A 24144-nucleotide genomic window follows, 5' to 3' on the forward strand; every position below is an offset into this window, starting at 1 on the left:
GACTTAAGAGTGAAAAATCAAGACAACCAGTAATAAAAGGGATGTTTTATTGCTACAATGATGATGTATACTTTTAGAAAACGGACATGTTCTCAACACTCATGTCTCACACCTGATAACACTGTCAATGCAGTTTATTTGCTGGTGCGATGGGTTATGCTGGTCTTTTCTCCAATCTTCATAAGACTCCAGGGGCATACTATTGTTTTTTAATGTCTGGAAGGTAGATGAGGCCTTCTGCTCATCTGAAACAGAAGAAAAGGATGTGTAATTAAAAACATTATATACCTGGGGTGCTCAGGTGGCTCAGTTGTAAAGCGTCTGCCTTCGGCTCAGGTCAAGATCCCAGGGACCTGGGACTGAGTCTGGAATTGGGTTTCCTGCTCAGCAGGAAGCCTGCATCTCCCTCTCCCACGTCCTCTGCTCGTGTTCTCTCTCTCGCTGTGTCTCTCTCTGTCAAATAAGTAAATAAAATCTCTAAAAAATCTATTACATATCTAAGAATTTACCCAACAAAGCTAGATCAGGTCCTTTAGCATTATACATTCAAGAGAATAATATGTAGCTATTAAAGACGAACTCAGCTCTAAAAAAAAATGCACCAATACAGAAAGATATCCATACGGAATGATTAAATTAATGTGTTTTTTTTTGTTTTGTTTTGTTTTTTACAAAAAAGGAGTGAATCAGTTGTTTCGGCAAAGATCAACAGTAAAACTATCAGGTGGAAGGGGTTGGGGTGACCAGGCAGAGTGAAGTGCAAGGCAGTGCCCTCCAGACCTGTGTCCAACAGGACTTTCTGCAGTGACAGAAATGCTCTGCATCTGTGCTGCCCTGCACCATGGCCACCAACACCACAGGTGGCCATTAAGCACTCACAATGTGGCTTCAGCAACTGAGCAACTAAATTTTAAGATTTATCTATCTGTAATTAATTTGAATTTAGTGTGTGGCTAGTAGCTACCATACTGGACACAGGGGGTACTCAGAGAAGACACAAGCCCTCAGGTTGGAACTGTGACAAACTTAAATCTTGTGTGGAGAACGACAAGCCAAGAATGGAGGCTGAAAAAGTGCAAGGAGAAAGGTAAGAGAGAGCCCGCCAACATGGCGTCATGGAAATCAAGACGGGGAAACTGGGTCAAGGAATGAGGAACCAGTTATGTCAAACACTGCTGAGAAGCTGACTTAGCTACCATTGTTGCTGTTAGTGAAGGTCATCTTAGCTGCCTGGCAGATGCTGCTTCACTTCCAGAGGGGATTACAGAAAAAGGCCTGTTTAACTGTCACTTGTTAACTTTTTTTAAAGATTTTATTTATTTATTTGACACATACACCCATATAGGCAGAGAAAGAGGGAGAAACAGGCTCCCCACTGAGCAGGGAGCCCAATGTGGGGCTTGATCCCAGGACTCTGGGATCATGACCTGAACTGAAGGCAGTCACTTAACCAATAGAGCCACCCAGGCACCCCAAACTTCTATACTTCAAAAGATTATCTTTAAGATAATAAAAATAGGGGTCTTCAATTTATGACCCTGAGATCAAGAGTCACACACTCCACCAACTGAGCCAGCCAGGAGCTCCTATACTTTTAATTTCTACATAATTTCAGCCTTGAAGAGGGTTACAGAAAGAGTAGAGTTCCCGTATACCCCCACCCTGCTTCTACCGATGTAACACTTACAGAACTATTACCAGAACAAAGAAAACTAAGAAATGGAAGGGGAAACTAGCTTCTCTGTGAAATTTTCCACTCCAGGGTCCAACCTGGGGGTCTCACAGTGATTTCAGTTGTCAGTGTGTCTTTCCAGACCTCAACTCTCGTGAAGAGTACAGGACAGGAATTCTGTGGAAATGCCCCTCAACCTGAGTTGCCCTGATGTTCTATCATGATGAGTCTGAGGCCTTGCCTCTTGGGGAAGAGTCCCACAGAGGTGCTGTGCCCTTCTCAGTACCTCACGCCAAGGGGACATGACCTTGACATGTTCACTGCTGGTGTGTCAGCCTTGATCACTGGTTAAGGTCTGTCTGCCAGGTTTCTTCCACATAAAGTTACTATTTTACATGTAATACATGATGTAAACAATAAATGTTTCAAAGTCACGCTTTGAGGCCATGCAGGCTTTCTCTTACACTTTCACCTACTGGTGAATGGATTTAATGCCACCAAACTGTACATTTAAAAATGGTTAAAGATCGGTTACATACATCCATTCACTGTTGAATGACATCTAGGTTTTTTCCAATTTGGGATGAGTGTGAACAACTGTGATAAACATACACAGACAAATTCATGTGTGAATTTGAGTTCTTCTTTTACCTGAGTAAATAAGAATGGAATTGCGGAGTCATACGGTAAGAGTATGTTTAATTTATAAGAAACTGCCAAACTTTTTTTTTTTTTTTTAAGATTTTACTTATTTGTCAGAGAAAGAGTGTGTGCACAAGCAGGTAGAGTGGCAGGCAGAGGGAGAGAGAGAAGCAGGCTCCCCACTGAGCAAGGAGCCCGATGCGGGACTCGATCCCAGGACCCTAGGATCATGACCTGAGCCGAAGACAGATGCTTAACCAACTGAGCCACCCAAGTGTCCCAAAAACTGCCAAACTTTTTAAAGAGGATGTACAATTCCACACTGCCTTCAGCACTGCCTGGGGGCTCTGGTTCCTCCGCATTCTTGCCAGAACTTGGCATTCCCAGTATTTTTTCTTTTACTTTTAGCCATTCTAATGGGTGTGTGAAGGTATCTCATGTGTTTGTTTGTTTTTTAAGATTTTATTATTTGAGAGAGAGAGCATTAAAGGAGAGAGGTCAGCAGGAGAAGCAGACTCCCCAATGAGCAGGGAGCCCAACTCAGGACTCAATCTCGGGACTCCAGAATCATGACCTGAGCCGAAGGCAGTCACTCAACCCGCTGAGCCACCCAGGTGCCCCTCTCATGTGGTTTTAACTTCATAACAACTGAAATTGAGTGTTGTTTCCCATGCTATTTGCCATCTGTGTGTACTTCACTGGAAAAGTGTTAGGTCTCTTGACCATTTTTTGAATGGATTATCTACTCATTGTTAAATGTTGACAGTTTTTTTAAGTATTCAGGATATGAATTTTATCTATAACTTGTAAATATTGTCTTTTCATTGTCTTACCAACATCTTTCAAGACATCTTTAATTTTATCTATAACTTGTAAATATTGTCTTACCAATGTCTTTCAAGAAGTTTTTAATTTTTATAAAGTCCACTTCATCAATTTTTTTATGGATCACACTTTTGATGTCGGATCTAAAACCTTTTTGCCAAACCCAAGATCACAAAGGTTTTCTCCTAGGTTTTCTTCTAGAAGTTTGTAGTTTTAAGTTTTATATTTAGGTCTATGACCAATTTTGAGTTAACTTTTGTATAACATGTGAGCAGTATGCTGAGGTTCATTTTTTACATATGTGGATATCTCATTGTAGCATTTTTTTTTTTTTGAAAAGCTACCTTTTGTCCATTGATTTGATCTTGCACCTCAAAAACTGACTGTATTTGTGCAGGTCTGTTTTGGAACTCTCTCATCTGTCCACTGATCTTTTCACCAGCGTCACATTGTCTTAACTACAGTAGCTTCACGGTTAAGTCCTGAAATCTGAGAAAGTGAGGCCTCCAACACTGTTACTCTTTTTCAAAATGGTTTTGGCTGTTTTAGTTTCTTTTTTTTGTTCCCCCATAGAAGTTTGGGGATCCATCTGATGATACTTATTCATAAACAAAATCCTGTGGAGAGTGTACTTAGAATGACATTAAATGTACAGATCAAACTGGGGAGAACTGATAATATTGTGTATTCCAAACCATGAACAGGATATATCTTTTCATTTACTTAGTACTTTTTATTTTGAAGTTTTTCTTTTTATCAGTGTCTTGAAGTTTTCTGCATATGGATTGTTCCACATATTCTGTTGGATTTTTTATATAAGTATTTTATATAGTTTAATTAAAAATTTACATAGTAGTTTAATTAAAAAAATTCTGTTCCAATTGTTCCTTGTTAGTACATAGAACTTTAACTGGTCTTATATGTTGACCATGTATTTATAACCTTGCTAAAGTCAGTAGAAGCTTTCTTATAGATTCTTTGGAATTTTTCTGTTAGACAATCCTGTCATCTGCAAATAGAGTTTTATTTTTTCCTTTCCAATCTGTTATGTCTTTTATTTCTCTTGCCTATTGCACTGCAGGACTTTCAGTTTGATGTTAAGATGTGGTTAGTGGATACCCTTCACCTATTCTCCAGGTTAGGGTGGAAGCATTCTCTCACCATCAAGCATAATGTTAGCTATAGGTTTTTTGTAGATTCCTTTTTTGTTAGGTTAATGAAATCCCTTTTCCACTTCTAATTTTTGAGCATTTATCATGTGTGGGTGTTCAATTTGTCACATGCTTTTTCTCCATCTATTAAAATAATCTGTTGGGTTTGTCTTTTTTAATTCTATTATATGGTCAATAAATGTAGCTTACTTTCACATACTGAACCAGCCTTGCATTCCTAGGATAACTCTTACTTGGTTGTAATATATTTCTCCTTTTTATACATTACTGGTTTTGATTTGGTGATATGTAACTGGGGATTTTACAAATATGTTGGCAATGGATCCTGGTCTGTAGTTTTCTTGAATTGTATTTATCTTGTTTCAGTATTAAGGTAATAATGGGCTGATAAAAGGAGTCTGGGAGTTTCCTTTTCAAACTGCCTTCTTCTATTTTCTTCTGTCTTCTATTTTCTGAAAAAGATTATGTAAAAACTGGCATTATTTCTTCCTTGAATGTTTGATAGAATTCTCCAGTGAAACCAACTGGGCCTAGAGTTTTCTTTTGGGAAGGTATTTAACTTCAATTCCATATCTGTAGTAGATATGTCTATTCTAGCGGTTTCTTTTTCACTGAGTTCTGATAGGTTCTTTAAGTTATTTAATAGACCAAAGTGATAGGAATAGAGTTGTGTGTAGTCCCTTTAACACCTACAGGGTCTTTCATTCCCAATAGTGGGAATTTCTGTCTTCTTTTCTTATTCAGTATGGCTAAAGTTTTGTTAATTTTATCAGCTCCCGGTTTCATTAATTTTCTCTTAATGATTTCTGCTCTCAATTCCATTGACATTTGGTTTTTATGATTTCTTTCCTTCTGCTGTCCTTGGATTTAAGTTGCTCTTCTTGCTCTTGTTTCTTAAGGAGGAAGCTTAGATTATTGATTTGAAACCTTTCTTCTTTTTCCCATAAAGCCACTTAATGCTACATAAATCTCCCTTTAAGCACTGTTTTAGCTGTATTCCACAAATTTGTTGTTGTTGTTTTCAATTCATTCATTTCAAAATGTTTTTACTTCCCTTAAGGCCTTGACCTGTGGGTCATTCAGAGGTACAGTCTTTAATTTCCAAACATATGGCATTTTCTAGATAAACCTTCCTGTTACTGATTTCTAGTTTAATTCATTAGGTCAGAGAATATATTTGGTCTGATTTATATTTTTAAAAAATTGCTAAGGCTTGTATGATGGCCCAGAATAAGGACTATTTTGATAATGGTCCATCTGCCCTTGGAAAAAATAGGCATAGCATTGTCAGTTGAGGTGTTCCATAAAGGTCCATTGCACCAATCTTGTTGACAGCAGTGTTCAGGTCTTCTGCATCTTTACTGATCTTCTGTCCACTTGTTTTATCAATTACAGAGAGAGGTGAATTATAGTCTCTAATACCACTACAGATTTATTTTTCAAAGTCTTCATCAGAGTTTACAACTCATGTATTTTGAAGCTCTGGTGTTCAGTGCATAAACTTTTAGAACGGTTACATGCTCTCAGATAATCAACCCCTCTGTTGTCATGCAATATCCCTGAAACCCTGATAATGTTGCTTGTCCTAAAGTCTACACTACCTAATATGAATACATCTTTCCAGCTTTCTTTGGATTCCTGTTAGCATGCATATCTTTTCTAAGCTTTTGCTTTTACCCTATGTTTTTATTTGCAAAATGGGTTCTTGCAGATACTATGCAGCTGCCTCTTATTTTTTTTTTTCATACAATTGACAATTTTGAGTCTCCCAGATGGTACACTGAGAACATTCACATTCAATGTGATTACTGAAACAACAGAATTAAAATATGCCACTTTGTTAGCAGTTTTCCATTTATTTCATCTGGGTGTTTATTTTCTGCCTCGTTTTGTATTGAATGTTTTAAATTCCACTTTATCTCCTCTGCTGACATTATTTATACTTCTTTAGAAATCAGTTCTAATGATTGTTCTAAAGTTCACAACATATACCTTTAAGGACTCTTAATTCAACATTTGACTTCTGGTGTAAGGATTCCATAGCAGCACATTCCCAGTGCCTCTCCTGATCCTTCACAATATTTTTACATATGTCACAAATGCAGAAGAGTCATTTCTACTTTAGTTACCTTCTAGAGCAACTAAAAATAAATAAGTAAAAAATAAAATATCTTCATTAATTCCATTCCCAGTTCTTTTCATTTTGTTGTGCCGATACAAGTTTTACATCTGGTACTGTATTCCTTCCATCTTTAGAAATTCCCTTAGTGTTTCTCACAGAAGTGATCTGCTGGCAATACATTCCTCCCTCCCCACTTTTGTTTGAGAAATTTTATCTCCTTCATTTCTGAAAGATACTTTCCACTAGGTAGAGAATTCTGAGCTGGCAGTTTTATTTTTCCTCTGAAGACATTTGGTCTTCTAGTATACATGGTGTCTAAAGAAATGTCTTCTGTAATTCTTATCTTTCTCTGTATGTAGTCTGTCTTTGTTGCTCTGGCTGGCTTCATGATATCCTCTTTGCTTCTGTTTTCAGCAGTTTGAATATATTTCCAAGTATGTGGTGGTTTTTTCCTTTTTTCAAGTACGTAGTATTTTTATTTTGTGATTGGTTTTTCTTTCTTATTTTTGTATTCACACTATTTGATGTTCTTCTTATCTGTGGGAAATTCTTGACCATCATTTCAAGTATTTCTTCTGGGATTCCAATCACTCTTATGTTAGACCATTTGATCGTGTCTCCAAATTCTGAGAGCTCTATTCTGTATGTTTCTTTCTGTGTTTCAGTTTGTATAATTTCTTTTTTTTTTTTTTAAATCTAACAATTCTTTTTTTTTTTTTTAAGATTTTTATTTATTTGACAAAGATCACAAGTAAGCAGAGAGGCAGGCAGAGAGAGAGGAGGAAGCTGTCTCCCTGCTGAGCAGAGAGCCCGATGCGGGGCTCGATCCCAGAACCCTGGGATCATGGCCTGAGCCGAAGGCAGAGACTTTAACCCACTAAGCCACCCAGGTGCCCCAAGTTTGTGTAATTTCTATGTAATCTATCTTCAAGATTACCGATTCTTTTCTTGGTTGTGTTGAGTGCCCATCAGATGTATATGTGCATCTCTAATGTCTCCATTTGATCCTTTCCATCGCTATGCTATGATTACCTATATGGTTTTGCATGTTGCTTACTGTCCATTAGAGCCTTTAATGTATTATTTGTAGTTACTTTAAATTCTCTGTCAGATCGTTTCCAACAGCTGTGTCATGTCTGACTCTTGTTCTGATGACTGCTTTGTCTTTTGGGGGTTTTCTCCTTTGCCCTTACATATGATTCATAATTTGTTGAAAACTAACCATCTTGATAAGACAGCAGAGACTGCACATGCCTCTCCTTCTGCTGGGGCTGTGTTCAAGTTAACCTAATTTGTTGGCCAGGACTGAGATTTGTTGTTGCTATGGTTTCACTCCACATATCACAGCTTTCTAATTGTTCTAGTGACACTTTGTGCGTACATGGTGGCTAGTGTGCTACAGAGCTTTGGGTTTTTGCCAGTCGTTGCTCCACTTGCAGACTTTGATCTTCCCTTTGCATTCATTGTGCCTCTTGTGAGTACTGATTCCATCAGCTGATGCACCAGTATCCAGGACGTGATCTCACATCTCCCTACATGCATGTGTCCCCCTTAGATTTTAGGCCTATTGGCTACCCCGGAGCCTTAGCACACTGACGGGTTCAAGAAAGCTCATGAACTTATTGCCATATGGCTTTTTCCCCTTGTCCATTTGGAATGATGCTCTTTCCAGTTCTCCTTGACCACAAACCAAAGCACACTCACCCTGAATGAGTTCAGTTCATGGATCAATGTTTCTCCGTCAGGCACTGACACTCTAGAAGTGGAATAGTCCGTTTTCCCCAGGTTCCCCAACTGCTTCTGGAAGCTGGCATCAGTATCTGTAACTGATGAAAGGGCTTTTTATCTTCATTACTCCTTGCCTTTCCATATTAACTTCTAAAATTTCCCTTCTCATTCTATTTTAAAACCAAACCTGCCCTCATAAGAAAAGTGAAAATACAAATTTAAAAACTTATGTTCTTGTTGGCTCTGACACCCTGTATATAGAACATGTATACAATGATTATTCAGTATTTTCCTCATGATTTGTGCTATTTCTAATATTTAAATTACAACATTTTATCTTTCAGTTACATACTTGTTTTTCTTGAGTAAGAAGTAATAAAATTTTACTAGCTCTTTAAACTTGTAGGTCTTAAAATATTAATAAAATCAACATGCCCAAGTAACACTAGTTCCCCCCAAACAGTATCAAATGGCAGATTTTCCCTTTTCCCCAAAAGTCATATGCTATGTGTTAGAGTCAAATAACTAAGTAGGTATTATTCTCCTAAGTAGGTATCATTCTCTACAACAGCATCATAAATACACAGAATTAGTTATAGCTTGAATTTTATAAAATGGCAAATGATGGACTATTGGTGTCTGCTTAAAAACATGGCCTTCACACCATGGTACTGATAGCATTTGCAGACTAATGGTAGATGATAAGAACTGGAACAAAGCAGAAGGTGAGAAACAATTTGTACTCTGACAAGAAACACAGAAGTCAGGACATAAAATCGTGGGCCTAACATGAGGTCCTAGGCCCAAGCAGCAGTGAGCAGCACAAAGTGGACCAGACAATAAAGAAAACATTTAGAAATTTTAGCCTTCAAATACCCCTAAAGAAGTTCCAGTGCTAGGACATGGGTTAACAATAAAGAGCAAAGAAGATACTCAAATTCTTTTGCAGAGAGGGAATTGGATGGTTTCAAGGGACCAAAAAAAAAGGTATTGTTTCTATCTCATGCCCTTATGTCCATGGCAAAAGAGACAAGTAGTATGTTAAACTCCCCATCAAGGAGACAAAAAACCCTCAAAGACTGGACATGGTCTATCCAAAGGCTGCCTAGGAGCTCCTCATGATACCATCTATAACAGCAGGTGGACGTTTTTGTTTTGTGAATCATGACAAGACTTGAAAAATATAGCTACTATTTTTAAAAAATTTTATTGGCCTTAAGAGAATTTCACCCCTACTGTGTAAAATACCCCCATCTGACAATGATAGAGACCATTAATAACATTCGGGGGACAAACCAATAAAGGCTTCCAAACTTATATTAACATTCGGGAAGACAAATGAAGGGAAAGACAGCTAAACTGAAAAGTTAATGTAATTTGATCTCTACATTATAGATCTTTCCTCTACTATATAAGGCCAGCAGGCTGACTTTTCTAAAAAATGTCAGTTATCATGAGTGATCCAATTCCTCTGGAATGTTCCTTACCTCATATGTGAGAAAAGTAAACATGCATCCAAAAAAAAAAAAAAAGAGTCCCTAGTTTTTCATTCAATTTAGATCATAAATATTCATTTGTTGTTAAGGACAGGAAGGGATCACTAGAGCCGCACTGTAAAATTAACCCTTTCGGTTGACAGATGCCTCGTGGTCAAGGGAGGCAGAGGTGGTCTACGAATCTGTATTATCAGAAACATGAGTTCTTCAGTGGAAATACGCAGAGATCACTCTCTATGCCGTTTGGCTTTCAGAGCAGCATTTGCCGCGACCACTAGCATCATTACCACCATCACCGGCAAGTCAGCGTGAAGGGCCGCAGCACTGGGGGCGGCTTTGTGCTCGCACGCGCCACGCCCGCGCAGAAGAGGGCGGGCCCGCGCGCACAGGTTGGGGGCCGCCCGGCTGACTCACCGCCAAGCCGTCCCGGGCGCGTCCCTGTCACCCGCGTATCTGGGGGCTTGGCCGAGAGCTGCTGTCCCAGAGTCGTAGTTTTGTTTCCACTGGCGTACGCCGGCTGCGGAGGCAACTTCGAGAAAAAGAACGACAGAATACGTTTCAAACATTAGAAAATCAAAAGCGAGACAATAAGCCCAGTAAAAGAACGCGTGTCCCTTCCGGCTCTCCCGGGCCATGAGGAGAGGCGCGGCAACCGCGTTCACTCGCTTTCCCGCTGCGCCGCGACACGCTCCACACACCCGTTCCCAGCACGGTAGCTGCGAGAAGGCCCGCGAGGACCCCGAGCAGCCCCTCCCGAAGGTGCGATTTTCCTTCTACAGGCAGTTTGCAAACCAAAATGGACGAGGACGTCTGTTCCTCAAACACGGTCCCAGCGGGCCAGGAACGTACGGCAGAAGTCCCCGCGCCGAGGGGCAGACGCGGTCCCATCTCGTTTCACAGCACACGGTAGGAGACGGACGGGACGTCGCGTGGGCGCGCACGCATGCACACGGACGCACGACGTCGCTCACGTACCGGTTCCTGGCGCGTGGCCCCGGCGCGGGGTCGGCTGGACTCCCTGGACGCCGCGAGGCGGATGCAGGGCGCCTGGGATCCGCTGCCGCCCAGGCTTCCGAAGCCGCTGGAGGCGCCTCCGTGAACGGGCTGAAGGAAGAAGGAGCCGCGCTCGAGTTCTGGCGACGCCGCCGGGCGGAGAGCTGCAGCCGCCCCCTCAGAGCTTACACTGCGGCGGCCTCCCTGATACCCTGCGCCCGGGCGGAGGCGGCCGCCCCTGACTGGGCTGCTGACAGAAGGAGCCCGTCCTCGCCTTCCGGCGCTTCTCGGGGCAGGGCCTCGTTTTCTAGTCTACGCGGGCGCTTCCAGAACAGCGAGTCTTTAGAAAGCCGCCGAGAACGGAGGTGACAAACCACGAAATAAACTCTGTGCCAAGCTGAGAACGGACGGGAGAAATGCAACAGACCCCAAGCTTCGCTCCGCGAACATCACTCGTGAACTCCCGTCTGGAAACTAGCGGGCTCGCGGCTACCGTTTATTAATGGAACCTCCAGTAGGAATCGTTGTTGGCATTTGTTTTCAACAGGTGGTTTTCCCCGCGCCCGCCTTGTAACAGCCAGACGCGGAGACCTGCCATCCCTGGGTCCCCACCTTTAAAATCGGAATCATTTTTTTTAAAAAATGCTGCAGCCCAGCCCTGCAGCTCCGTGCAACGGTACCGGTCGGGAAACAAGACGGCGGCTCTGGTTTAGGAACCGCTTCCCTGTCTTCCCTAGCGGCTTGGTTTGCTCTGTGAGAGGGCGATCCTACAAGAATGTGCTGTGCATTTACTCCTCTCAGTAGAAGGAAAACAAGATGAATAAGAAGCTAACGACAAAACCGGGAATATAAAAATTCCCGGAACGCAGGGTGTGAAGATTTCTACCCCCTTGTGGTGTATTTTTTTGCGAGGTCACTTCGCTAAGATCGACTGTTACAACAACACGATCATGGAAATTCTGTGTTTGCTTTTTAAAAATCTCACTTTACCTGTAAGAGAAGTTTGTGAATTTGTTCTTGCAGTTCTGTTATGTCTTTGTCATGACTGTTTGTCTTCCTTTTTCTGGTAGCAAAAACATCCTCATTCAGCGGACTCCTGCGAAATGCCAAGCAGAAGATGGGGTCAGGCAATTCAAAATTAATTTATAATGAAGTCTAAAGTGATTTTTAAACAGAATGTTCAAATAATAAATCTATACTTGTACAAAGCAACTCTTTGACTTCAAATAGAAAATATAAAGCTAAATCCCATCCGTGGAGGCAAAAAACCAAACAAACAAACAAAAAAACTAAGACATTATGAGGCTACTTTGGGTCCCCTAGAGCGCTAATCTTTCGACATCTATGTCAGCATTGTTTTGCAGAAATCTAAAGTCAGTGAGGAGTAACCTCTTTAGATACCAAAATATCTGCAACAACTACTGGTCTCAAAGTTTAACATTAACTGAGTAACCTATTGTAGAAATTTTTTAAGACCCTAGGTCCGCCAAACAACATTGGATGTTTAACATACCTAATCACTTCAGCAACCCAACTCTTGGTGCAACCGTGGCTGTCAAAACCTGCAGCTTGTTTACACCAGAGCATTTCAAAACCATGACCTGAACACAGCAAGAGGAAGATGTGCCAGCAGAAAACATCACAGAGGAGAAAATGACATTCATTAAGGACCTTCTATGTGACAGGAACCATGCCACTTTTATACAGCAAGAATAACATTTTCTAAACCCTTACAGTGTGCCAGGCACCATTCCAAGTGCTCTAGCAAGTATTACCTCCTTCACTGGAGCTGAAAACTTCTCGAATTCACCTAGCTGGTAAAGTCTAAACAGGTATTCATGAAGGGTCCAGAGTCTAGGCTTTGGATACACTTTTGCCACCACAGTGTATCGCCTCTCAGTACCTCAGTAACTCAAGTACTATTAACGTGATGCACTAAGTCAGACATGTCATCTCCTGAGTCCCCACAACTCAGGTATCAAGAAGCAAGAATCATCGTGATGCCAGAGAGGTTGGGTCACTTGCTGACACTCATACCTGAAAAGCAGCAGTCAGAGTTTGAATCTACATGCCTGACTCCAAAGCCAGTGCCTTCCCTCTTCTATTCTGCCACCCTGCTGTTTCTCACAACTTTTGACACACAACCCAATTCCCTCAGAACTGAGATACTTTCCCAAAGATTGAAATAATTATTAATTACCAGTGTCATAAAAGTAGTCAGGTAGAGCTCTGCCTTTGGAGACAGAGCCCCATGGCAATGTCTTCTTTGGCATGCAGACCGTGGGTTGTGCCCACCGATAGTTATCAACACAGCATGATGTATGTGGAATATACATGGCAAACTGTGCTTGAATGCACCACCTGACACACTGTACACAGCACCCCCTTGTCCCGTCTGCTACCCGTTCTCCCCAGCTTCCCATTGGCACGTGAGCTCTGTGGGGTCAGTCTCTCTGGCCTGCTGTGTTTACCTCTCTGGTACCTCCAGCTGTGCCAGGCACATACAAGAATGAATCTATCAGTGAAGGAGCAGTCTTGGCCAGGAGTGGGGGGGTGAGGTTACATCTGACCCATGATAAATATGGCTATGCACTATGAGCTTGATACATTCCAGAAACATTTGGTTTGCTTGTCAAATGAAATTCTGGAACAGAAATAGAACCAACTGCTTTGTGTTGTGAGATCTATTCCTGTCTGGGAAGCTTTCTACAAAACCAGGTTGTACCTTTAGTCAGTAATCACATAACTCAAGATAATGAATGTGCAGGCTGTGGAGATGCAGCCTTGACCCTAAAGTGGCAAATGCCATGGAGTGCTAGGCCACTGGCTATGGAAGGACACTGCTTGAGGAGTCAGGGAGAAAACCTACAGGCCTCTCCACTTCCCAACCTCCTCCTCAAGTGACCTCTACACAAGTTACTCTGTCGCCAAGTATATGGATATTATCTGGAGGATGAGAGGTAACAGCACATCACTGCCTGCCCACAGAGAGGTGGCTAGGTTCCCCGCTGAACACCCTCACTGTACCCCCTCATTGTTCCCATTTCAACCTCACACTTGCCAAAACTCCACTCAACGTGCCATTTCTAGGTCCCACTGCACTGTGGGCCCCAGGTCAGGGGAGATGATGTCTGTGTGGTCTACCATCTTAGTCTCAGAGTCTAGCACAATGCCCAGCATAGCAGGTGACGCATAAGTACTCGTAAAAACAGTTGTATAAATATAATGGATGATTATTTCAAAAGAGCAATGAACATTTACTAGACTCTAAATTTTTCCCTCACATCATCCTGGAAATTGAGATGAAAATGCTGATAGAATTTTTTTTTAATTGCAAACACTGTGAGTACTTACATTATCAGTTAATTTCATATGTCATGTAATTACACTGAACGGACAATTGGGGCATCTAGGACATGGCTCTGGCACTGACGGGGAGGGCACAAAGACCAATGGACAGACACCCAGGGGACACTTCATGAGAGCAATCATACTTGCTCTAGGGTTTCCTATAGTCCTACTAAGCAACCACCTGATTTTATTTTCCTTTCCCTACAGATTTCCTTACCAGGAAAAAAAAAGGTCCTTTCTGGCCAACATGAATAACACTGACTTGGCCGTCATATTTCTGATCCTAGTTACTACATTAGTTTTCTAGCAGAAGTTGGTCTCTTGAGTTAGGGCAGCAAGGAGCCCTTTTCTCCTATTAGGTTCCAGACCTGCTCTACTGAGAAGCCAATCCCAAAGCACAAAGACCTAGGAGGACCTTGGGACCATTTCTCACCATTGTTAGGTATCTTGTATTATGTAGTATTAAAACACAACAAAATAAGTCTTAACTGGTACACCTGTGTTCTCAGTTTTATGCTTATGTGCACAAAGCTGTATGACAAAACACAAAAGACATGATTTCTCAACCTTAGCATGATTCTAAGAGTTAAGTACAATTTCCATGCTTAAAAAAAAAAAAAAAAACCCAAAAGATACCACAGGGGAACCTATGGCCCAGCTGAGAAATTTACAGGTCAATTTTAATTTTAAGCCAAAAAGGCAAGGGACTGGGAGTATTTTAGGCTCCAAGAGAGGTGGGCCACTGGACAAGTAGCAGTAATCAAAGAGGCTAGAGTCAGCCATGTTGTCAGGAAAAGAAAAACTAAAGCATCTAATTTTTAAAAATAAAGATTTGATAAAATAGACACAAATAAGGAATTTGACAGCAGAAGCTGATATAAAATGGTTTACATGGTCACTAAAGAGAACTTTAAAATTCAGAAAAGAAAAAAAAACCACACACACAAAAAAGACACCTCACCCCATTACCCTACACAGAGTCAAAATTTGTATTTTATTTCCTTTCTTCTTCTTCCTATTTCACAGTGTTTATGTGTCATTTGAACACATTTATATTCATACAGTATAAACAATTTTGTATGCTGCCTTTTAAATCTGATATATATTTCTCATGTTATATAATATTTGGAAAAATTTCCTTTGGCCAATAATACAACATGTCAAACAAATAGTCTAGAATTTAATGATTGACATATAAGCTACTCTAAGTCTGCCATTATGATTGAACATGGTGCAAAATATATCTTTTCTTTATAAAGCTCTTCTATATTTAGGCCCATTTCCTTAGACTGTTTCCATAAGGTAATCATGAGGGCAAAGAGGTAGAAATCTTTCAAGGTCCTTGGCAGACCCCAAAAAAAAAAAAAAAAAAATCTGTGCCTTATTTAGTTATGTGTCAACTGAGTCAAAGGGAGTCATGTGTGGAAGAATACTATTTGGTAAGAACGGTCTTCTAGAACCATGAACACTGAATGACTTACGTTTGAACTTTATGCCGACCAATGATGAAAGACACCTTCCGGCTCCATGGGTTCACAAAGCTGGACCAGCTGGAGTCCAAGATGACATAATCTCCATTTTGGGTACAAAATCGGATGGGTGAGTGTTCAAAGGGAGGGTGGCCTGCATACTTCAAGACTGTAGAAGATAATACCACAAGATTAGAATTTATTGAATGCATATTTAGTGCAAATATTTTTTCTAGGAATTTATTTGTAAGTTCTTCAGATGTCAATACAGAAAAAAAATAGTTTTAGCAGCTTCAACACAGTGCTCACTTGTTAAAGGTTGAACTCTAGAGATAAAGAGTTTATGAGAAGCTCTAACATGAAATGAAATGAAAAATTAGAGCTGAGGAGTCATTACAGAAAATCTTCCTCCTATAAAGAAGCAGGTCATTACCTTTTTGGTGTACAGTGAGCATGAGAGAACGATCTTCTGGATGCAGATAAGCTAAAACGGATGTTCCCATTAGATCCTGAGGTAGATAACCCAGCAAAGGCACTGCTCTGGGATAGAGATACAGCACAGATCGCGTGTTACATGCAGCAAGTAATTTTCAGACTTTACACACTTTCAACAATACTTTTTAACTTAATTCTACCTATGAAAAAGAAAAGGCATGCAGAAGATATCATTCCAGCATTTATAAAAGGGGTCGTGGGGAAATGGTTCCACAATCTAAGAGATGCTGGGCACTGGACATGTGTTGAAGTCGCCTATGGAACTTTCTAGAAAATGATTCACAGTCTCACTACTGGCTAACTAAATCAGTTTCTGGAGTAAGACCAGAAATCTGTATTTTTAGCAAGTTCCACAATGGTCTCGGACACCCCTCCCAATTTACAAAGTTTACAAAGGTCACATCGCAATGCAGAAGAATGCTGATGGTGTGAAGTGAATAAAGCAGGGTGCACATTTATCCAGCACGATTAAAACTGTGCAGAAACAGTGTTTTCCAGAAGGAAGAAACAGACAGACACCAGGAACACAAAGACATGTGCAGAATGCAGCTTCACAGGAAGGCAGTGAATGCACAGCTCTCATGGTCAAGTAGAAAGAACGGACTCCATGAGTGTTTTCTGTGAGTCCAAATTCACAATCAGTTTCTAATACAATGAATTTAAGCCATTACCAGGGTATCTGCAGCTAAATATTCTTACTCCCTACAGATTCCATGATACAAAGTATTTCATCAATTACTGTTTAGTTTCAGGGTACCTATTATTAAATAAACCTATTTTCAGATGGTAAGATTTTTTAAAAATCAAAATGAAAAGCTATCATAACTGTGCCAACCATTTTGACTTTGTTGGTTTCCACTTCCATGTGCCCTGGTGCACTGAGTGCCTGATTTTCTGATTTCATGAATAAGTAAATTCAAAAATAAACATGGGAAGAAACAAAGGGTACTCAACAGGGGATAACAGTATTTATTTTTCCAAATAAAAGTATTAAAAAACAACAATAAGCAATGACTACTATCTGCTATCATGATTCTTTAAGAGCACTTTAATACCAAAAAAATGTAAAAAAGACATCAGTTCAAAATGAGTGATGCTTTAAATTAAGTAAACTTAGCTTTACAAAAAAAAAAAAACCCACTTCTTATTTCTCCTTTTGTTTTTCCCTTCACTTCAGACTAAGAAACATTTCATCGAAAGGTATTTTAGGAAAGCGCTTGTCTGATGGAAATCATGTTGGTACAGGAGCTGGAGGCCAGAGTCAGAGTTTTGGTCTCCTTTTGAGGACAATCACATACCATGTCCAGATTCACTGTCCTCCTGTGTAACATAGAACACCAATTCCTGACTTACCTAAAGCAGACTACTGTCAAATCAAACACAACTTGCAAACTGTATAAGTAGAATACGCAAGATCCTTACATTGAAACGTAAACTTCAAGCTAACAAATCAAACATGCAAATGGCTAGACATCTGTTTCATAATGTGGATATATATAAACATAATGTAAATGTTCTCATATTTCTATTTTCAGAAACAAATTTTTTTCAGGCTTAAAGAAGCACTTACCTTTCATCTATTTCAAGAAAGACACATCCTGGGGTGTGTGTTGTGGTAAAAATTCTTTTATCCACTGGGATTCGAGAAGCTATGAAAAACAGAAAGACTCACCTAAAGGCAAATATTTAATTAGTCATGCCCTTAACTGACCACTTACATTAAAGAGGGAACAGTATCTCATATGAACCGGTGGAAACCTCACTCGGGGGCCTGGCCCTCAAGAAGCCAAGGCTACGGTTATGTTATATAATACTTGTCGTTACTAACTACATTTTGATTAGCTCAAAATGCAATGGCTACTGAAGTTCCTTGTAAGTCGAGTTTGTGTGCCCGGAATCACCATCACAATCCAGCAGGCCGAGCTGGCGGAAGTGAAAGGTCAGGCCTGGGGGGTCTGGTGGTATTTGGTGGTGCTGTTGTGACTAAGTACAATGAATTTGGTGTCAGTTTTTTAAATCTGGGTCAGAAAACTCATACGGTCAGTGCTTCTGTATTAACGCAGGAATTCAGAAATGTAGTTCTGCCATCAGAGGACAGAACTACAGCTTCCACTCTAGGCCTTTCAGAATACTTAAAAAATACAAATTCATTCTTGTGACCTCATAAGAAACTATGCAACAGTTTTCATGCTCTTTTTTTTTTTTTTTAAGATTTATTTATTTACTTGAGAGAGAGTCTGGGGGAGGGTGGGGAGGAAAAGCAGAGGGAGGGAATCTCAAACAGACTCCCCACTGGGCACGGAGTCCGACTCACGACTCGATCCCCCAATTGGTAAGATCGTGACCTGAGCCGAAACCAAGGGTCAGGCGTGTAACTGACTGAGCCACCTAGGTGACCCCAAGTTCCATGCTCTCGTTTCACACACGGCAGAAGCCAGAGGCCACCAGTCACCAGTACAGACTGGATCAGACCAGGTTATCAGTGGCCAAGTCTGTGCTTAGATCTTCGGCCGCACTGACCTTGAAGGAGACAACTATGGAGAAGTCAGGGTCGGGAAATGGAGACACCAGGGCAGATCAGCTCTAAATGCCCAAGAGTTCAGGGCCAACATGAAGCCTCGAGCACTCTTTTCTGGTGCTGCAGCTGCAGTTAACAGGCTTCCACATGCTCCTACCTGCACTGCTGTCAGGTTACGTTTGATCCAGAAGCTGGCCCTCCTGCCTTACCTTCATAACCAGAGTGAATCTTCTCCACCAGGATGAGACAGCAGGGCTCAGATTCCAGCTGGGCAGAGCTACGTACATGCAGCAGATAGGGGATAATCTGGACTGGGCAGTAATGCTTCTCTTGCTCTGTGTCTAGGCCTCCCCTGAAAAGCACAGAAATGGTGAATAACCTGTCCTGATGCATTCAGGGAGCCCAGCGTGAAACAAGGCCTTGAGAGACGCCTTCTTGGTGATTTCTGAAAGAGACCTACCCAAATCTAAAATGTTTAAATGTGTTTATTTTAAAAGGAAATGTTAGTTTACGTTTTCAATGCCCAAGGATAATTATACTCATTCCTAATCCAATAAAAAAGAGGAGTTATGGGGAACCAGCTTAGTGGGTTAAAAGTGGAACCTGCCATTCCATGACTTTTCTTCTGACCCAAATCATGTGACCTCCTGGTCTTACCTCACATGCCTCAACCAAGTACCACATGACAGCAATCAGGTTTCCCTGTGATCATGCCCCCCAAAGCCAGCTCTCCACCACCCCTACCTACACTCTCTCGAGGGGCTGACATTGTCGCACAGCTTCACGACTACCTGGATGGGCACAGGGCGCTGTGTGGGGGGAAGCAGGCATCAGGAAAGCAGGGTTAGAACCTGCTGGCCGAGCCCTGGCCCAGCTGGGCAGGGGCAGCTCGACTCCCGGCCTTTCACTCCGTTTTATAGCTCCAGCTGCCCAGAGGACATTTCTCCTTGGATACACTGTGGTCCCCTTAGTAGCGACGTGCCCACAACCGAACCCATACCCCCCGTTTCTACGGGTCACACCTTGCCTCTCCCACCACTGGCCGAAGTCACTTTAGGTGGTCTTCAGCTGCCTAGAAGCTCCATCTCCCTGTGTCCTGGTGCTCCCCCCCACCCCCTGCCACCTCGCTTCCTTGCCTCTCTGCAGACCCTGGTGCCTCCGTTCCTGTGCCCCTGCTTCCGTTTGAGGAAAGAGCAGCCTGACCCTGACCCTGACCCACCAGCTGTCCTGCGTCTCCTGCCTGTTCCTGGGCCTGCATCTCCCAGGCTCATCCCGTCTCGGCTTCTGCGTGCTCTGTGTGCGCTGATGAACCGAGCACCTGTCTCCAGCCCGGACTTCTCCCTGAACTCCAGACCCACCAACCGATGCTCCAATAACACCGCAGAGTTCAAGTTCCACCAGACAAGGCCAATCAACCTGTCTAAAACCAGGCGCCGGACTCTTCCCTCCTCGCTCTGGCAAGCGGCTCTTTCCTTGCACACCCAAAACTGGTCCATTAATGAACTCCAACAGCTCTCCCGAACAAAGGTATCTGGAATCCCCAAGGTACGTCCATGTCTTCCTCTGCCACTGCCCAGTGACAGCCCTTCTCTCCCGGCCCTCCCTCCTGCCCCCCATCCCTGCCCCTTCTCCAGCGCAGCACCTGGCGAGGTCCTCGTAGGCCAAGCCGCGTCCCTCTAAAAAATGCAACTGGCCTGTCTCTGTCCACTGAGGAGTCCCAGAAGCTGTGTGAAGCCTGGTTGGTCTCCAGACGGTAATGCCGTCTCCCACCTCAAGGAAGGAGGGATCATGGGAGAAATGACAGACTCCACATGTGCAGTACGACACGTCTAGGTGGCTCATGGGCCGCTGTGCCCAGAGCAAAGGCAGCTGTCAGCGCCCACGGGGGTACCCTCACACAGCACTGGAGCGAACCTGAAAGGGTTCGTGCTGGCCACAAGCGAGACCATTTGAGCATCACAGAGATGAACAAGCACCTTCTGTTTCTGCTCACATTCTGAAATGCTGATGGAGGAAATGATCTGCGGTCTGCGAACTGCTTCAGCATCAGAGGGAGGGTGGGCTGAGGAGCTGGCGGTGGTAGATACTGTAAGGGCCTGCCCCTCCCAGAGGAACTTGCTTGTGGACCCCAGATGTAGGGGCGGGGCAGGCCGGGTGGAGACGTCCAATCGGTGGGGCGCACGTATATCCACTAGGGTGAATTGAGATCCAATTGGCCACCTGTGTAGGGGCGGGGCTCAGCCAACCCCATAAAGGTTGGTGTTCGTGGCTGTCAGAGGAAGCAGGAGAGCCATTGGCTGGAGCAGAAGGAAGAGTCTGCGGGAGCCGAAGAGCAGTAACAGCTCTTGTAAGAGCTATAACCACCGTCGGTGGTCCCTCTGCTGGCAGTCTCCAGCTGCCTGCAGCCTCCAGCTGCTGGCGGTGTCCCACCTCTGGCTGACCCGAGCCACCTGCAGCCTCGAGCCGCCTGCAGCCCCTAGACGCCAGCAGTCCCGAGACACCAGCGGTCCTGGCGCCTGCAGCCCCGAGATGCCAGCGGTCCCGAGACACCAGCGGTCGAGCTGTCAGTGGTCCCGATGCCTGCAGCCCCGAGACGCCAGCGGTCGGAGACGCCAGCAGCCCCTAGCTGCCAGCAGCCTCGCCGCAAAATGCCACGCCACCCCGAGCCACGAGCGGCCTTGTCCGCAGCGGTGGCCTCCCCTGGGTGGCAGCCTTGTCAGAGTGGCCTCGTGGGGAGCAGAATCTGTGTCATCCGGGTTGTCCTCCTTGTCATCGTCACTGTCATCGTTGCCTCTTTGTCGTCGGGAGCGGCCTCGTTCGGGCAGCGGCCTCGTCCAGAGTGGCCTCTTCTTGGGATGGGCCCTGTCCGGGGAGCAACCTCATCGAGCAGCGGCCTCGTCCTGGGATTGGCCTTGTCCGGAGTGGCCTCTTCTTGGGAGCGGCTCCGATCATGGAGCGGCCTCATCTGCGGAGCGGCCTCATCTAGAGCAGCCTCGTCTGGAGCGGCCTTCTTGGGAGTGACCTTGTCGGGATCATCGTCGTTGCCTTTTCGTAAGAGACAGCCCTGACCGGTCAGTTTGATTCTTGATGCTTGGCGCAAAATAAAGCTTTGCTTGACCTTCGCTTTCTATCAGTCTCGTTCCTTTGATCACGGACCCTAACAGATACGACAGAAGACTGGCTGTGGGTTAAAGTCATTGAAGCTGAATGATGAGTCTGTACCAGTGCACACTGTACTCTCTCCCCTACTTCCATGTTATTTTGCAAATTCCCAAAGTAAAGTTTTCAAAAAAATGATTAACCTGAACAAAACATTCCCTTCGGAAGTCAAAGCTCCCTGTGGTCTGGTCCATGTTTCTTCATCTCCTTCCACTCTTCTTATTAGTTTCCTTGTTACTCCCCCCACAGGCCAAGCGTGCTCTGCCCCAGGGCCTTTGCACTTGTCTGGAACACTCTTCCCTCAGGTAGAGGTATGGCTCACTCCCTGACCACCTTCAGGCTCTGGCTCCAATCAGGCTTCTTATTATAGAACACTCCTTAACCACCCTGAACGCACTAGTAATCTCTCTCCTGCCCAAAATTCCCACTCCTTCCCTCCCCTTCACTGTTCCACATGGAATTTACCGCCAGCGGACACACACGTAGGTACCTGTTTGTTAACTGTCTCCCTTCCACACACAGAATGGAAGGTCCACGAGGGCCAGAACTTTGCACCTGTAATCTTGCCTGGCTTGGAGAAGGCAAAGAAATATATTTACTAGCAAAATAAACACAAACAGCACTGTTCTAAGGTCTTCGTTAACAGTTCCTCTGTGAAGGACTGAACGGACCAACACAGCCCTCCCTCCTGTGGCCCTGTCTCTGGGGTAGCCTTCCCCAAGCACTGGAACACTGTGAGCTCAAGGGCTCCAACCCTGTGGAGTGCTGACTGGTCCATTACAAGGACTTTTTTCTTTAGTTTTCCACATCTGGATCCTTTAGTAACTTCAGTACTCACGCTGGCAATTGTGATGTCACTGAACCACATTTCCTTATTGCAATAGTAACATGAACATAGCACAGCAAATTCAGAAGAGAAAAAAAATCACCAACAAGTCCTATCAGAAACCAACTACAATTAAAATTTGGGTCAGTTTTCTTCCAGTTCACTACATCTGGACCTTTTAAATCCTTCCCTTAGACATAGGTATCTTACTTTCTTTAGTTATTTAAAATTTAGGAAGTTAGGGGCACCTGGCTGGCTCAGTCAGTAGAGTGTGTGTCTCTTGATCTCACCAGGTCACAAGTTCAAGCTCCACTGTAGGCACAGAACTTGCTTAAAAGAATTTGTTTTTAATCAAGTAAAATTTCAAAAATTAATTTTAAGTGTGACCAAGAGTCAAAAAGCAAACAAAAACCAACAGATTCCCAAACAATGGGCATTTGAAAGTGTACTTAACATCATCCAGCAGTTCCTAGTGAGAAAGAGAGACAGAGAGCATGAGAGAGAGCACGAGAGAGCGCGAGCACCCCCCGGCTAAGAATGATCTCTCTGTTCTTTGTCTGGACTGCTTTATTATCTCGTCATTTTGAGTGTACGCGGCTTCTCCTCAATCAAAACACAAACTTCTTGTGGCAAGAACCCAGTGCTGGCTGAATACAAAAGAATCTAAAAAGGGCCCCCCAAAATCAGAGTGTAACCCATCGTTTCTGCCCCTCACAAGCCCCTAGACCTACCGGATCCTGCAGAAAAAGGACTTCACCGGAGTGGAGTCGTACTGAGATGCTGTAGGAAACAGAGACAAAGCATTAATCACCCCCTCCCAGAGCAACAGGCCAGAGCAGCTCACTGTCCAAGAGACAAACTCCAATTATCCCCAGACAAATAAGAAACTGCCCTTTTAAAGGAGATACACAGGGGTTCTGCCCTCCCTCTGAGATGGAGTTGCATCCAGTATTTTCCAGGGGGATTTGGTACTCTAGCTGTGACCCTCAGGGAGACAGCAAGCATATGTATGTAGGACTGAGGGCTTTCCCTCATCAAGCTGCTGAAACTGCCCATGCTCCTCCTTCCAAGGTCAAGGCAATGATCTGGGGACACAATTACTTTGGTGGTCACGTTCTATTTCATGGTGATAGTCCACACAGGTCTCAAAAACTGCCGATCTGGACCACTTACAGCCTTTAGGTACAGGATACAGAAATGTCTCACTGTTTTCTGTCCTTGGACAAAATCCCCAAAGTTGGGGCCCAGAAATGAAATGGTTGTCTTAGGCCTCTCACCATGGAGTGCCTCCCTGATCTACAGAAGATCGTACCAACCACCAGGGTCTCTAAGGACACCTTCTCACCAGCCTCATGCCAACCTTTGTGCTGGTTTTGTGGATTTCAATGTTAATTTCAATGATTTGTCAAGTGGTAATTCCAAAATGTTTAATTTGCCTTGATCGAGGGGCTGAGCCTTTTCCCAAGTGTTTATCGACTATTTAGCTCTCCTCTACTTAGAGCGCCTTGAATTGATCTTTGGGGCACTTGCCCACTGGGGTGAAAAAGCCTCAGTTAAGGGAACCAAGGAATTGCTTAAAACCAAGGAGATGTTTTACAAGATGCACCAAAGGAGCAAAAACAATGAGAACTCTGAGGAACCAAGACAGGGCACGTGGTCCAGGTCTTTGCACTTCT

At 43.4% G+C, this 24144-nt stretch overlaps 1 protein-coding gene across 1 annotated transcript in view; it reads right to left on the minus strand.

The window, feature by feature from the left end:
• The window catches only part of PER3 (period circadian regulator 3), a 59194-nt gene that overhangs the window by 27128 nt on the left and 7922 nt on the right, over positions 1–24144 (minus strand). The window contains 8 exon segments of the mRNA XM_032301540.1: positions 113–245; positions 10072–10186; positions 11641–11746; positions 15483–15639; positions 15904–16010; positions 17536–17614; positions 18693–18835; positions 23200–23248. Coding sequence (XP_032157431.1) covers positions 113–245; positions 10072–10186; positions 11641–11746; positions 15483–15639; positions 15904–16010; positions 17536–17614; positions 18693–18835; positions 23200–23248 — 889 coding nt within the window.

The sequence above is a fragment of the Mustela erminea genome, chromosome 10, assembly GCF_009829155.1.
Source record: "Mustela erminea isolate mMusErm1 chromosome 10, mMusErm1.Pri, whole genome shotgun sequence".
NCBI lineage: Eukaryota > Metazoa > Chordata > Mammalia > Carnivora > Mustelidae > Mustela > Mustela erminea.